General features: G+C 45.7%; 1 protein-coding gene across 1 annotated transcript; it reads right to left on the reverse strand.

Moving 5' to 3' along the window:
- Positions 1-10660: 10660 nt before the first annotated feature.
- UPK1B (uroplakin 1B) lies at positions 10661-15873 on the reverse strand (the record flags this gene model as incomplete). Its single annotated transcript, XM_084275266.1, has 7 exons — positions 15793-15873; positions 15063-15263; positions 13488-13562; positions 12604-12726; positions 12125-12304; positions 11318-11401; positions 10661-10711 (listed from the first exon to the last, which is right to left on the reverse strand). Exons 1-7 carry the CDS (start codon positions 15859-15861, stop codon positions 10661-10663), a joined length of 783 nt encoding a protein of 260 aa, XP_084131392.1. The 5' UTR covers positions 15862-15873.
- Between the last annotated feature and the right edge of the window lie 651 nt (positions 15874-16524).

The raw sequence follows: 16524 nt of genomic DNA on the forward strand, positions 1-16524 counted from the left end.
CTTGTGCATTAATGCTGCCTGAGAGGGAATGGAGCAGAGAACGAAGTCCATGCTGTCAGTTTTATTGAGGAAGAATAGGAAAGCAGACAAGAGCCCAGAGCTCTTTTTCAGGTCTGTGTTCTCTCAGATGTCAGCTCATGCTTCACCTGGGTAAGCCAAAGATGGCAGGTCCAGAATATTCAGCTTCTGTGACAATTCTATTACCTCTTCCCAGACCATAAGATGCCTCTGCTGCCTCTCATTAAACTTACTAAGGGATTGCCAGTCCTCCATGCTCCTCATAGTTACCACAGCTCTGCACTGCATTTATGTAGCACCCAAATGCCTTTTGCCAGTGCCTCATGGGACAGCTTTTAACCACCACGACTGGGGTAACGGCAAGTGGCTCAGGAAGGTGTGCTGTGAGGTGTTGTGGTAAGGCTTTATTGAAGGAAAAAATTCTGGAAATGATGCCCAGGATTTTTTGGCATTGATAAAATAGTTTGCTTTGGGCAAGGATTTATATTCTCTCAGTTCCTAGAAGTTTTGACTGCCAAGGCACCTGGACTGTATCCAAGGAAGCTCACGAAGTAATGTATCAAAAGAAAAAGAAAATGTGATGAAACCTTGGCACCTTAAAACTGGTTTGGGTTTTTTTGGTTTTTTTTTCCCCTCCTTATTCTCATATAAGCTGATCTATGAAGAAGAAATGAGGTCTGGCAATTTGTATATAATACACTGTCTCAACTCTTAACAGCATTCCAGTTAGTAATTGCGCTTTTGGCATAAGTGCTGAAACTCCTGCAAGAGAGAATTATTAAAAATCTTTACTTAATATTAAAGATCAGCCTCAACTAAAATATGTATCCAGACTATACTTTTTAAAGATGCTTCAGAATTTGAACTCAGATCCAGGTCCTGGATTCTAATTAAGCAGATATTCTGAAATGACAGCTCTTATTTTGTAGCTCAATGCCATCTCTGTCTACAATTTCATCTCCAACCTGCAGTTGATCTATCAAACTTCCAAGAGCCTAGCCAAGCGGGCTTAATGCAGACACATCACAATACTTCTGTGGTCACAAGTGAGCTTGTATCAAGGGTGCTGAGATAAAGCCCCAGATCCTGCAGAGCTGAGAGTACTTGTTTAGTTGCAAGGTGCACCATTGCACAGGTGTCATCATTCCCAACTCCAGACTGACTTCTGTGGAGTTCTTAATGCTTGGTGATGGATCCATGTTGATACTGATAGTTGCAGCCAGCTTCAAGGGCCAGAGTTTCATAGTGGGACAGAACCAGCAGACAGAAGCCATATCCTGTCGAATGGTGCTGACAGTGTGGTTGGAACTTTGTGAGATCCAACTTGACCATTCCTGAGGTCAGCTTCAGGGTCAGACATGATGTCATGATGTCATCTTTGCTTCAGAGCCCTTAGGTTGTCCTTTGCCACCCTCTAGTAGCAGACTGGACCTGAGACTGGAAGCTCTTCCCAACTTCAGGGTTTTGCAGTGGTACATCATGGGTACCAAACTCCAGCCCTGCAGCACAACCCTGCAACACTAGGGACTTTAAGAAAAGATTTGGGTTTGGGTGGTTTTTACTTGGTTTTGGCTTTGTTTGCTTTCCTATGAAGCATTATGGAGAGGGATAGATCAGATATATGGGAGATGGGGCTTGAAGGTTTGTGCACAGGAGATCTAAGTCAGTTGTTCTTAAAAGGACTTTCCTGAGTAGACTGGCACATCACATTTGCAGCTCTACAAGGATCATTTCGGGGACCCTTCAGTACATTTTGATTCTCCTGAGACTGTGAAGAGTGTAAAGGCTATTCCCAAGTTTGCAGATGACCCCAGTCTTTGTCACAATATGGCAATCACCAGCACATTTTGCTTGTGGACTTTGGCCTGTGGGAGACAAGTGGCTAAATTTCACTCACTCTCCCTGTGTTGTCAGAGATTTTGTGCATTGTTAAGTGTAGCTCAGAGTGAAATGGTTGGGCTGGCAAGGATGAGAATCCCCCGATGGAAAGGAGGGACTTGAATAATGTTAGCTTATGTGGGAGCTGTCTTCTTGGAGGGAGAGTAAACAGAAATGAAGATTGTATTTTACCTTATAAACCACATTCCTCTGGGCTGTCCATCCTATGCTATCACTTCAGACGGACTGAAGCACGTCTTTTTTTTCATCTTTAGAGCTTCAGAGGTATTTAGGTCTGTATTAGGGAGCATACATAAAGCCCTGCAACGTTTTCCCTCTTCCAGAGTCCAAATGGTGCAATCGAAGTCTTCTTTTCTTTCTTTATGAATTCTGAAATGCCTGTAGTGGTGAATATTGTGTTAAATTTATATATATATATATATAAATAAAAGAACATTCTATATAAATATATTAAAAAGGAAATGTAATTAAAATGAAGGAGTTCACTGAAAAGAATCCTGCACATCTGTGAAACTTGGGCTGGTGCATGGGACTGTTCTCTGCTGCAATTCTTATAGCACTGAGGGTGTGAGACCAACTGGCTTTCTGCCCACAAAGGAGATGCTAATTAGTTCTGCCTAATCTCTGGTGGGCAGAAGACCTGAATCTGCCATCCTGAGCAGGATCTTGTCCTGGGAGAGGGGGAATGAGATCAGAGTGCAAGGAGAGATATGGCTTTCCACCACAAACTTTTCTCCAGTCCTTGAAAATGCAAACAGTCTACTGGAGTATAGATATCACCTTTCAGGCATGCCCAGGTTTTGCAGTTGGCCATTTTGCTGTAGCTGATCCCTATTTCAGTTTAGCTTTTATTTGCTCCTAAGTGATGTAATGGCTTGGTGGTAACTAATTCAGCTCCAAGCAAGGAATGGAAGACTTGCCACTGAGTTCAACTGGAGACGGAGCAGGACTTTTTAACAGCCCTGGAAAGGAAGGATGTCAGGAGGCAAGTGCTTCCTGAGGGCTCCGAGCAGCAGCCCAGACCTTCGATCTTGTTCTTGCAGGCACTGGTCCCCATTATTTGCTGCCAGGTCAAGGGAAGGGCTGGAAGTCAGACACTGTGAAAAGAACCGTCCCCATCCCACTGGCCCTGGTTTGTGATTATTTCTCTTGCTAGCTCTGATGGACTGTATTTTTGTTAAGCTTTGTTCTCTGTGTGGACTTGCCTGCCTTTGTGCCTTATTGCTTTAAAAAAGAAAGAAAAACAACAGCCACAAAAGAAAGATGTTTTGCCAGGTCTCAGCCATGAGATTAAACTGGAGTTTTTATAAAAACAGATCTGTGCCCTAGTGATGTTTTGGAACATTTTCTTTTTCCTGGATTTGGTTTATGAATGCAGTGCAAATCCGTTTGTCTTCCTCTGACATGGAGTTTGAGCCCTTCTTTTGTTGTGTGAGTGGCTAGGGCATTAAGCTGTTTTTGTCTGGGCTTTGACTTTGGGGATGAAAGTTAAGGCTTGATCACACACCCTCCTGACTGGAGGTTATGAGGGCTGGAGCCGATCTACAGCTCTGAAAATGAGGTGAGGACTTGCAGACGTCTATGGAATTACCATTATCTGAAATACTTCAAAATTTCCAAGGGCAAAATTCATCTTCCTACATCTGCCAGGCTGAAGTTTCAGTGATGCACAGCCACATCCTCCCATTCAGAACATCTCCAGGAGAACACTGCTTTGACTGTGGTAATGTAGAGCAAAGCAGAGCAGAGTATGAAAGCAGTTTGTGATCCCAATGCTCGTACAGGGGATGCCAAGCTGGAAAAAGAGAAGTTACCATGGAGCCTCTGGTACATTGTGTATGCACTTCTGTCGATTTGTAAAGGACAAGGAAGCAAACCTACTGTGGCATGGGTCAATCTCTCCACAGACTGTAGATGGGATCTCTGCTCCCTGTCATTATCCATGGGCTGCAGGGGGACAGCCTGCTTCACCGTGGTCTTATCCATGGGCTGCAGGGGAATCTCTTTCTCTTGCACCTGGAGCGCCTCTTTCTGTCCTCCTCCTTCTTCCCTGGCCATGGTGTCTGCACAGCTTCTTACATCTTCTCACTCCCTTCTCTGGTAGCAAAATGCAGCTGCTAAGGGTTTTTTTCTCCTAAATGTGATTGCCAGAGGCACTGTGACCATCGCTGATGGGCTCGGCCTTGCTCAGCAGCAACCAGCCTTGAGCTGGCTGTGGGGCCTGCAGAGAGCTTCTGGCTGCTTCTTGCAGAATCCCCCCTGCAGATCCACCTTCCCATTAGAACCCAACCATAAAAAACTGCAACACACAGAGGTGAATATTATTAGTATCTGTCCATTATTCTACCCTGAGGAATAGAAAGAAAAATAAAAGAGAGGGGTACTTGTGGTTGCAGCCTCAGTGGGCATACCCGCAGTTCCGCCCGCTCTTTGTTCTCCCTAAAACACGATGAATCATGAGGTTAAATGAAATACCTTTTTTTTTTTTTTTCCTACTCAGCTGCTGAATTTAGGGCTTGACTCCCTTTCCTACCTCCTTCATGACTTCAGTTTCCCTTTAGGAAAATGCCTGGGTTGTGCTTCCTGCTTACCATGGCAACTGGCACACAAAGTGAGAGAGAAAACCCTGCCTGCTGAACTCTGGAATCGTAGTGAGCCGTGGCCAATTACTAGTGCTGTATGAGAAACAGGATTTTGGTATTCTTTCTGCCGCAGAGTCCAGCGATGATTTGGCCATAGGACAAGAGGAGAATCTCACAACTGTCCCCCATCATTCCCACAGTTATAAAAATCAAGCACAAGACATACTGCACACCTAGTCATGCTTCACTCGGCAGCGTGCCCGACATCTAAATCAGGGTGCCCAAACACGTGGTAGTGCTTCAACACAGTTCCGTTTGCCTGCTTTCCCATCGCCACAAGTTTGAAAGTCTGACTCAGGGCAATCATCTGCGTAGGTTGTATTGGAAGCAACAGCTATAACATCTTGGACACTTTCAGCCAAGCCAAAACCAGGATTAAGCAAGTTCCCAAATTGGCTGTTAACCAGGAAAAAATCTAAGCCAGCGCCAAAGAGCATTTGATACCGGTGTCTCATGCATCCTCCCTGCAACGCAGGAGTCCGGCAGCTCTGGGTAGCAGGACATCTATGTGGTATCCCACTGGATGGAGCTGAAAGTCAGCTGGCAGCAAAGCAAAGGCAGGACGTGCAGGGAAGGAAATTTAGCCCAGCGAAGAAGATGACTTGGGCCAAGTTGGCAGAACCGTCAACAACAGCAAAAAGATCAGGATTATAATGGCTAAGATGGAGAAAGACAGTGAGATCTCTGCGTGCATTTTCCATCTGAGCAGGATACACTTTTCAAAGAAGGTATCTCACCACAAAGGGAAAGGATGACCAGTTTCAGAGTTAAGGATTGGAAATGAATGGGAGCTGTGATGCTCAGACCTGGTTCAGTTCTGATGTCCTCACAAGTTAGATACAGTATGAGTGTTAAATCGTAGAATCATAGAATGCTTTGTGTTGGAAGGGACCTCAAAGATCATCTAGTTTCAACCCCCCCAGCCATGGGCAGGGACACCTTCACTAGCCCAGGTTGCCCAAAGCCCCATCCAACCTGCCCTTGAGCACTGCCAGGGAGGGGGCAGCCACAGTCTCTCTGGGCAACCTGTTCCGAACATTTGGTCTACATGGTAAAAAAGGGTAGCTATTTTCTCCTGTCTTATTTGCAAACTGCAGTGCGAAATGAACTGAGTTTTGCAAATCTAGAAAATTCACAGGAATTCCGTCATGCACTTTGGGTCCAGATCCATCTTAAAACTGAGCCTGTTTTCTCCCATAGCATGTCTGATACAGGAGTGCATATCTATCATTTAAATCCCTTATCTGAAGAGACCAGGAAATATTTTAGTACAGTGAGAGGAAATAACTTCAAAGAAAACTTAGTAGCTACTTAAGAGTGAACCACAAGGAACAGGAACATGGGAACAACCAGGGCTGGAGAAAGGAGAACAACACACATGGTGATTATTAAGCAGGGGAAAGTTTCCAGATAAGCAAAACCCAGCAAACAAAACAACAAAATCCAGCCATAAGACAGGGTTGAACCAGTCTGAAAAACAGAAGGTAACTTCTTTTTTCCCTCCTCCTTCATAAAAGTCATGAAGACATTTAGATCAGAAAAAATAGGTGCTCAAAACCTGCTTTGCTCACCTATGTTTTTCTTATTGTGAAATACTTTGCATTAAGCACCAAGGATCAGACATTGGAGGCAGAAGAGAGTTGTAAAAAGACTAGGCTGCTATTTGCAGGGATTATTTGAAGAGGCTTGGCTTCACCTTCTCCAGCCTCTGTGCCAGCCACAATACCCTGATAAAGGCAAGCAACGCTTTGGAGAGAGTAGAGAGAGGGAAGGTTTTCACGTCTGCATTCACTCACAGTCAGTAACAGCCCTGGGTAGCCAGAGCAGCTCATCCCTTTGCTCTGTTGCAGAGTTTATCTCAACTCATGAATGTGCAAGAACAGCAGATGACCTTGCCTGTGCTGGAATTTCACCTCGCCTGCAAGCTAACACAGTCAGAAACACCCTCACCTTTTTTTCCTGTTGAGGATAAGCCCTCAGTAGTCATCCCCAACTCCTCACGAAGCTGGATCTCCTAAAGATAGATGCCTGAGATTACAGGAAGAGTCCTTGCAGGAGGTTCCCAGCATACCAGACGTTGCAGAGGCTTTCCCCAGTTGCCAGAGAGGGCAGGGCTGCCAAGGGGTGGGAGAAGGAGATTTCGTTTATGAGCTAGTTTTAGGTCATTCTTGGTCCCAATAAACATTTGCTTGGCACGAGTCCCTGTCATAAAGAATGTGAAAAACTAAAACACCAGAGCAGTAGGCAGGAAGGGGAATAAATCATCTGAGTCAGAGGACAGCAAATGCCACCGAGAGCCCGGTGCTGGTTTTTGCAGTGAGGTGGGTAATCAGATGCAAGTACAGCACGTATTGGGCACTGTATGTCATAGAGGAACCAGCAAGGCGAAGAGAGACAAGGACTGAGGGAGTCTGTGCAAAGAGATCTCACACGGAAGAAGGAGGAGTGAGGGGCAAGGAGGAGGGGGTAGGAAAGTCTGTTGGAAAAATGGGGGCAAGGCACAAAATACACAAAGGCAGTGCCACATTGCCCCATTGTCTGAAGGAACAGAGACCTTTGGTGCTGCCAGCCACAAACACTAAATGTGAACGATGCCAGGTTATGGTTGCGTGTGTACAGGAGGGGAGCAGCTGAGGGTGTGGGATTCTTGTTGGCTTGGAGGACACGTTGCTCTGTCAAGTATGAACAGAAGATGTTTCTCAGCAAGACCCTGATTTCTCAGAGCTGGGAATATGACAATAAATTAATAATTAAAAATACAGTTAGTAAATCCATGGGAGAATTGAAATAAGCTCTTTTTTCTTTTTTTTTTATTTTAAGGAGAGAACTATGAATATTCACACCTACAGAGAAGAAATACTCAGAGCAGGTTTGCAGACAAGCCACACAGCTTCCACCTGGAGAATTTTTTTCTTCATCCTGTCTTAGTCCAGCAGTTTATATGCATCTGTGCATACTGCCTGCTCTGAAGACCACATACATCCATCTCTTCAGGCATCAACCCAAACAGCTGAGAATGCCCAGGATTTCTTTACAAGCCTCAGCCAACACATGAACCCATTCACCACCATTCTTGTCATGGACTCCATCTTTTCCTCACCCTCCCCTGGCATCCCAGGTAAGGAACTTGCAGAGATTGGAATCAACCTTCAGAAGCTGAAAAACCAGAAAAAGCTGTGCAGGATTTTGAGCAGGATGAGCCTGCTCAACATCATTCTGCCACCAGTCCGGTCCTCTTCTTCCTCTTTAGTTCAGCTGGGTTTTTCTGGTTGCATTGTGGCACGCTCGGCACCATTGCCCAGATCATTTGTCCATCACAGCTTTTACTTTTGAAGAACATAAATTGTAATGTACCACAGGAGGGAAAGGCTTAGGAAGCAGAAGACAAATCAAAAGAACCCAAACTTAATTGGCTTAAAGTGCTGTTTATGCAGTAGGTCAATGGTATAATTTCAACTGGTTGGAGCTGTTGATAGTGTATCCAAAGTAGTCTCAGTTCCTCTTCTCCTGCAAAATTCTGCAGTGTTTTCTCAATTTTTGAGTGCAATGCTATAACCACACTGCATTTAGATGTAGCAGAAATGAAAAGACCTCTGGGTCTGACCAGAGGAGGAAAGTACTATTTGAAAGTACCTGCTTCTGTGGTCATGAAGTTTTATACAGGCCATATTACCAGCCACAGCTGTACACAGAAGGCCTTGCTAGTCTTTAGAAGGTCCCATAGCCAGTTGTAGGTGTGCAGCTCTCCACGAAGGCTGCCATGACTGAAGAGTTATTGGAGGGGTTTGGCCAAGCAAGGACAGAGGCTGTGTGCTTGCACTGTCCCTCGTTCCCCACCCACCTCTCCTCTCCGCTGTTGCAGTTGGCAGGGATTTGCAGTTTGCAGGACGTAAGCACCAAACCAAGTCTTTGCTATTGCTGCCTAACTTTGGCAGATATCTATTCTCTTTATATTTAGGTATTATTTAGTGATCTCCTGGAAAGAGTACAGTGGAGGGTTACAAAGATGATTAAGGGCCTGGAGCATCTCACCTACGAGGAAAGGCTGAATGAACTGGAGCTGTTCAGCCCTGAGAAAAGAAGACTGAGAGGGGATCTGATTAATGTTTATAAATACCTGAAGTGTGGGACACAGAGGGAAATGGCCAACCTCTTCTCAGTGGAGTCTATGGGACAGGACAAGGGGCAATGGCTTCAGGTTGGAGCACAGGAAGTTCTGCACCAATACATGCACCAATACATGAACTTTTTCACAGTGAGGGTGACACAGCACTGGAATGGGCTCCGAGCTGCCCAGGGGGTGTGGAGTCTCCTTCTCTGGAGATATTCAAGACCCATCTGGACGCCTACTGTGTGACCTGTCCTAGGGAACCTGCTTTGGTATGGGATTGGACTCAATGATCTCTGGAGGTCCCTTCCAACCCCTACAAGTCTGTGATTCTGTGATTATTGTAGCTCTCAGCAACATATACATGCAGACACACAAATAATTAAAAACCAGAAGCAGACCACTTCCATACACAGTTGCCATGGTCTGTCCGTGTCATTGAAAAAAGTTACTGAGGGCTAATTTCCTTATGGAAATTTCTGAGAGGTCAGGCTCTCCAAGGCAGTCACCATCCCACCGAAGCAGTGGAGTAGCTGCTCCACAGGCATTTTCCTTTCCAAAGGCACAGCTATGCAGAGAAGCCCCTCTGTGTCGCAGGGACTGGTTTCTCCTTCAAGCTGTTCACCCTCATAGCTGCCTCTTTCTCTCTTTCCCCCAGTATCCTAGAATGGGACTACTTAGCTGCAGACCTTTATTGTTTCCCCTTCCCAAACACACAGTCTTGAACAAGAAAAAAAAAATTCACTTCCACTTCTTTTTAATTAGTATTTTAGTGGGTATACAAAACAAAAAGAATCCAGGGAGCTGGCAAGTGCCAAGATCCGAACCAGTACACCTTAGGAGGAGGCTTTGCCTTAAAATGCTCTATACAGGATCATATTTCACAAGACACAGGTAATTACTGAGGCGTTCGCTAGGGCAGACACCAGGTCAGTTTGGGCCAAAGTAAACAGCTGCTATTGAAGCGAGTGAGAGCTGCAACTGCTGATGCAGGACTGGATTTGGTTCAGTTAGAGCCCTGCTTGCATTTTTCACAAGAACTACTCGTTGCCATTATTTGCCTTTTGTTCTACCTGATCTGGGGATGTGGAAGGGGAAGTACACTGGGGATGTGACCATGAAGGTTGCTGCGGCAAGAAGCACGGTGATCTAGGGGCGTGGGGCAACTACTTTTGCACAGCCAACGACAGCACTGGGCCCCTCAGATTCTTCACGAATTCTAGCCTGTAGATGCATGAAACTCTGTGTGAAGTAGGTGACAGCCTTCCGAAGGAGTTGTGAGTTAGCAAGCAGAGCTTTTCCTGGACTGGCACTTCTGAAGATAGGAGCACTTGCAGTAGTTTCATCAGTGACCAGAGGTAGGCTTGAATATAAGCAGCACATTGGCGAGGAGTGAGCTGGCCTTTTATTGGGCCTGACTAGCAACAGACTTTTTATCTGTGACGTGCCTTTACTGCTGACAGGCTTCAACTCTTAGAGAGTCAGCCTTGTTCTAAGGCAAGGGGTGATAGGACCAGGAAGAGAAGGATAAAACATATTATAGAGGTCGGCAGTCTTCTCCCTTGGAGCACCCATCTTTATTGGTCACAGGAGTTACATTTTGCTCACATAGGCCTTGCTGGAGCCTTTAGCATTATGATTTCACACTCAACCTAGTCTTAAAGATGTTTTGTCTGTAGCAAGTGCATATGAACATTTTCTTTTCTGAAACCATCACAGAACAAATCAGATCACCTTTTTATCTTACACCGCAAGGATTTCTTTCACAGCGAAATAATGATTGTGCCTCAGCCAGGAGGCATTAAGGCTGCAGAACAAGGGGCAAAGAAGGGACAAGAGGATTCTTTCCTGGTGTCGTCAGGTCTGTGTGTCAGGTTTTTGGAGAGGTAAAAGTATATGTGGGAGAGGTAGTGGGAAAACTTCAAATCCTCCAGGAGACAAACGAATGCAGTTTCACACGGTGCTTCAAGACAGCGCTGAGAACACCGGGCCTTCAGTCATCAATTCTGCTCCAGTAGAACATGGTACCAAGGAGGACACAGAACTGAAATGACAAGACTACTAAGTTTCTCTGCTCCACATTTCCTTCTCCCCAGATCTCCCCTAGCCCCATTTAGTCCCCCTGCCTGGAGAGAACACTTATTAAGAATTTATATTGAAGACCCCCTCAAGCAGAGGAAGCTGAAAGCTTTTTGTCTGCACAGAAGCTTCACAGTGGAGAAAGAAGATACGTGCAACCGTAACTACTGGACTGGATCACTTCGCTCGCTGGGGATTATCTGTTGTGAAGCTGCTGCATGATGAGTACTTAAAGCACTCATACAAAGTTTTAGAACTAGAAGCTGGATTACTTGTCATGATGACTGTTTAGATGATCCAACAGCCTTCACAAACAATCAGCTATGTTGTGTTGCTGAGATGGCAGCAGGCCCCAGCAGAATGGAAGCCCACCCAGTGCCTCACCTGTGGAAGCCACTGTGGAGGGGGACTTTTAAAATGTAACCTGGGCTACAAGCAGATTGCTGATGAAAGAATAGCTATAATCTACTGACATTTTAAGTGCTTCAGTCCTGTCATCCACCCCCACCCAACTGGGTGTGGAATAGCAAGAAAAGAGAAGAGGAAATAAAGGTTGATGTTAAGTACTCACAGTCCAGCAGAGGATGGCAAAACCAAACCAGGCAACACCCCGGGCATGCATGTTCATTGGCCCAGAAATAGCGTCATAACAACCCTGTAAGACAACTGTGAATGAATCAACACCAACTTTGAGCTTGTACCTCCAGGCGACAAGCTTATCCACCCCTGAGGGAGACTGAGGTGACATGCTCTTCTCCCACTGTGAGAGATTTGGGTAACTCACTGGGTCTCAAGAAGACAACCCAGCACTACATTGTAGTAGACCCATCTCAGACACTTCAAGGACAACTTCTCGTGCCATCTACTTGCCAAGTATACAGAGTTGACTTCCAGAATCAAGAAGCTGCAGGCAAATTGGCAAATTTGGAAGCTTGAATGCCTTCTAGAAATGCTTGTTAGCACAGAAGTTGGTACTCATGATCCAGCAATCTGTTTGAATAGGACAAAGATGGTCCCCTGAAAAGTTCCTTGAAGAGGAGAATTGCTGGCTTGCTCACTGATGTTGTACACACTCATCTTTGAGCAAAGTTTGATTGAGCTCCTATCCTTCTACATGTCGGAAATATCACTTCTTACTGGTAGCATTGGAAGAGTTTTCTTAATAGCTCACTCTCTATCAGAAAAGCCTTTATCACGACCTATCCTGTGTTCAGCAACACGGCCAGGACCCTACAGGCATCGCTTCTGCTCCAGAAAGCTTTTGAACACCTGTAGCTTACAGTGGAGAAAGAAGGAAGGCTATTCACTCTTTCTTTCCCTTCCAGCAAGGTGCTTTTGATCAACATATATTAACTGGAAGGAGCGGAGAGGATCTTACGTTGCTGTTGTAGTAGCCGGGGACTCCAAGCTTGCAGCCATCAAGGTTGACGGGAGACCCTTGGGCATCCATGACACAGCAGTTGTGTGGCCAAGGGAAGTCGGCATCGTTGTGCTTGACACGGAAGGCAGACGTGTACTCCTGCCAGTCAGAGGGGCCCCGCACCCCACAGCACTGATTCTGTGGGGAGAGAGAAAGGAACGGTCTTTATGGTCCCAGGCCACAGCCCCGCACGCAGCTGGACCCTGCCTATGGCTGGTTAGGCATTAACTACAGATTTATGGGAGAGATTTTTGGAATGCATGCCTTTGACAGTCTGCCATCTGATAAATGAGCAAAACGGGGAGTGTGGCAGGACTTTCTCTAAGGTTCAAGGCAGATGCCATCATTTTTATTACTGAGGAGCCCCAAAGAGGACTTGAAATTCCTGGGCTGCAGAATGTTTAGTAATTAGTGAGAGTTTTCAGTGTTGTTATTACCTGAAGCATGAGTTTATTCCATGTCTTTGTGACCCCTTCAGTCATCCATTTGTCATTGTTATTGTCTGTATCTGACTTGTTATATCTCTCCAGCATTTGCTTCAGGAAGAGATTCGGAGTGAGCTACAGAAAAAAAAAAACAAGCCAGTAAGAAGAAAATAAAAGAGAAGAATGCAGGAACTGTGTAGGAACTATGTAAATAAGGGGCCACGTAAAGCAAATACAGGGTTATTTGGGGTGGGTTTGTTTGCTTGTTTCGGTGTCCTGCTGGAGAACAGGAATGCTGCTTCTCCCCCAGTTGTACATACAGGAGAATAAAGAGCAGGATTTGAGGGGCAGGAGAAGCAAAGGCATAGACCTTGAGCAGAACTCTTAAGCAGGGTCTAACAGATGTCAGATCACAGGAGGTGTGCAGAAGCTACGGCTTAGCTGTGACATGTTGCTTGGAACCAAAGCACCGGAAGTCCTTTCCGTCCCTACTGATACCTCCAGTAACCCACTTAATCTTTCCCTCACTAGTAACACTGCCCGAGGCAGTGCTGGAGATTTGTCTTCTCTATGTATGATGGATTAATCAGTCTGTAGCTGAAAGGCCAAACACTGTATTGTTGATTCAGCTTACCCACGCCATTATTTCCTTAACTACAAGGCTGTAAACGGTTCAAAGTGTTAAAAATAACACAACTGGGTTAAAAAAGAACAAAGTTGTTTCCTTGATTAGAATAATGATTTCGGAGACTTTTCTTGTGGGGTCTTACTCTAACTCAGCAGTAGTCCTTTGAGTTTACACTGTGCCACCACACAGGCCATTTACTACTCTGTGCCCTAAAACTGCAACCTTTCCCAGCACGGTTGGAGGAATACATGGGGAACACAATACTCACAAAGTCTTGGTGAGTTGCTGCTGTGATGCAAGAAGCCATTTCAAATGCGTAAGTGATGAGCATCAGAATAATATACTGCGGGAGACAGACAGCAGAGTTACCTCTTGGAGATCACAATTATGCATTTTTTTTTTCCAAGATGAAGCCTGAAATCCTGTTCAAGGCAAAGGAAGCCAGGCTATCCCAGTCACCTCAGTCCTCTCCATGCCCCTGAACATTCATGTAGCCCTTCCATGAGCCTGTTTCAGTTTTTAATCTGCTTTCTTGAAGGTGTGTGACTGGAATTGTTCTCCATTTCACAGACAAGATTTCATCAGAAACTCATGGCATTAATATCACCCTGCTTCTATGGAAAATACTTTGATATGCCCAAGAATAACATTTGCCTTTTTCTTTTTTTGCATCTCATTGGCAACTTATGCTTGTGCCATATCTCCTCCTTCCACTTGCTTTTCCACAGTAAGGTGTTCACTCCTAGCAGGAGAGCTTGTACTTTGGGGAAGCAGAAGGTGAAATTTAGGATGTTGTTCAGATCCCCCTGATATTGCACTGTCATATTTCCTCAGCACTCCTCCTTTGTGAGCAAAGGTCCTTCATGAAAACAGATGCTGAGGACCTTCTCTCAGTCTATTTCACCGTTTCTCTTCCCTTCTGGGCACGATTGCTTTTACCTTTCCCATATTCCCTTCAGAGTCTTGTGTGTTTGCTTCTCCCACATTGTACAATGTTCTCAGATTCAAGGCATTTGTTTCCTTCTTGCCCCAACTTCTGCCCCTTGTGCCTTCTCTTATCTCCTATACCACAGCGCCGGGTTTCAGCCAAGACACCTACATTCAGAGTTAAGGGAATTCTCTTCCCTCAGCTGTTTGCTGACAAATTCCCGGGCACAAGAGTTCAGCTCTCTAAGTGTCTCTCCTTCAAAACAGACACCCTGCCATCCCACATTAATCCGAGAGGTTTTGTCTCTACCCTTCATTAATGCAAGCACCAATTAAGTTTTGCAACTGCCAATCCAAAGAAGTAAGAAATTGTACAGACAGTTGTTCACATTTTAACATTGTCTTTGGCTTATCCAAAGCTTTCTGTCCCCACCCCTGTAATTTCTGCCTGCCTGCTGATGTCTAATGTTCTCAATTGCACCCATATTTGGTATACTAACACACACTAATGCCTTGTACAGAAGTCATTACTTATCAGCTCCTAAACTGAATGGTATATGACAGCTGAAAGGCAGCGAGGGGTGGGGAGAAACAAGGATCTGAACAACAACCAAGCTACATCTGATTGCACAAGTGCCTCTGCATTGCTTCAGGGCAAGCGAAGGATCAGGGCAGTCAGCTTGTGGCTATCACCATTAATTCCCTCAACAGGGTCTGGGAGCTTCTCATGCACATGTCCCAACACGATTCACCTTGTGGGACACCACAGCCATGATCAAGAAAGCTCTTTTGCTCCTTGTCACTAAAAAAAGCTGTCTTTGCTCAGTGAGCCATTACCAAGGTGAGCAGGGAAATTGAGGCAGCAGGGTTTTTTTCAGTTTGGCAGCAATAGGTAGGCAAACTTTGCTACACTTACCACAATCAGCAAGGTCCTGTTGGACTTGATGACTCCAACAATCCCAAGAATAGACAGAGCAAAGAGTGCAAAACCAACAAAGATGCCAATCCAGGCAGCAGCGTAGATGTCATCATTTTCAGTGGCTTCCAGCAGAGGGTAGAGACCATGGGGATCAGACACAAAGAAGATGCATTCTGCTGTCAGGGCAATGCCACACATCTGAGAAGCACAAGTTTGGGAAATCCATCAGGTCAAGCTTCCCCAAAGTAAAGGCAGACACAGAAAAAGATGGAGGCTGCTTTCCTTTCGTTCAGCTTCCTGCCAAAGAGGAGCTACTCAACTCCTCATCTGCCCAACTCTACAATCTCTTGTATTGTGCATTCACAAAACCCATCCAGCCTATGCCTGAGAGGTCAGGCCTGGAACTTGGAGATATTAAGAAAGAATTAAGAGAAGCTTTTCCATCACTGTATGGAGGGATGTGGCTGCAAAGGTGTTGGTCAGCAGCAAGGGCTCTTCCCCTAGAATTCATGTTGGTCTTGTGGATCAGCCCTCCTGTCCCTTGCTGTCCCCTCTGCACCCAAATGATCAGCTAGTGCAGCTCTCCTTTACCTTTCCTCTCACACTTTCCTGATCTATTTCTGTGTGGACTTCACACGTGAAGAGGGATTTCATGGCTGGGAACTGCTGGTTTAAGAATGTTGTACTGGAAGGAAAACTCCACCCATACCTGTCCCAATTCACTTACCCCAATGATCACATTTCCAAAGACTAATAGGCCCTGCAAGATCCGTATACCATCATTAATTTTTGCCATCTTCAGTTCTTCATGCAACCTGGGATAAATGAGACAGTCTTTCAGTTAGACCAGTACAATACACTTCACTCAGAAATAGAAATCACCCCTGAGGAGAAGGACAGGCAGAACCTGCCACCCCTTGTTTCATAGTATTTTCAGAGGAGAAAATTCCCCAGGTGGGAACCTGGTAACTCAAACTCTCCCTGATGCTTGAGCTACAGAAGATTGTGACCACTCTGGGGGCAGCCAATGTCTTTGGCCTCCCCTTTGGTAGGATTTTCATCATCACAACAGCACCCATGCAAACTTCAGCTCACAGTGTTGCGTTTCCACCTGGCTAGGAACACCAGATGCACACAGATGGACAGAGGACAAGTTCAGTGCTCTTACCTCGCACCTCTTCCAAAGGAGCCATCTCTACCCCAAAGTATGCTATCCACCTCTCTGGCTGTTTCATTTTGACTAGTGCTACCATGGGACCAAGCTGGGAACCACAGTGCTTTAGCTGCATTCCACACATGTACCTATGGCACGTGGCTTGGCAGCACCTTGCTAAAGGCAGCCCCATCTCCCACCCATGCCGGGAACTGGAGCTGGGCCCCTCATTCCCAGTCAGGTGCGAGGGAGGGAGGGCAGGAGCAGCTTGGGCTGCAGCTGGTTCATGGGAGCCAGGCCAAGTAG

Source organism: Gallinula chloropus, assembly GCF_964237585.1.
Source record: "Gallinula chloropus genome assembly, chromosome: 1".
NCBI classification, from domain to species: Eukaryota; Metazoa; Chordata; class Aves; order Gruiformes; family Rallidae; genus Gallinula; species Gallinula chloropus.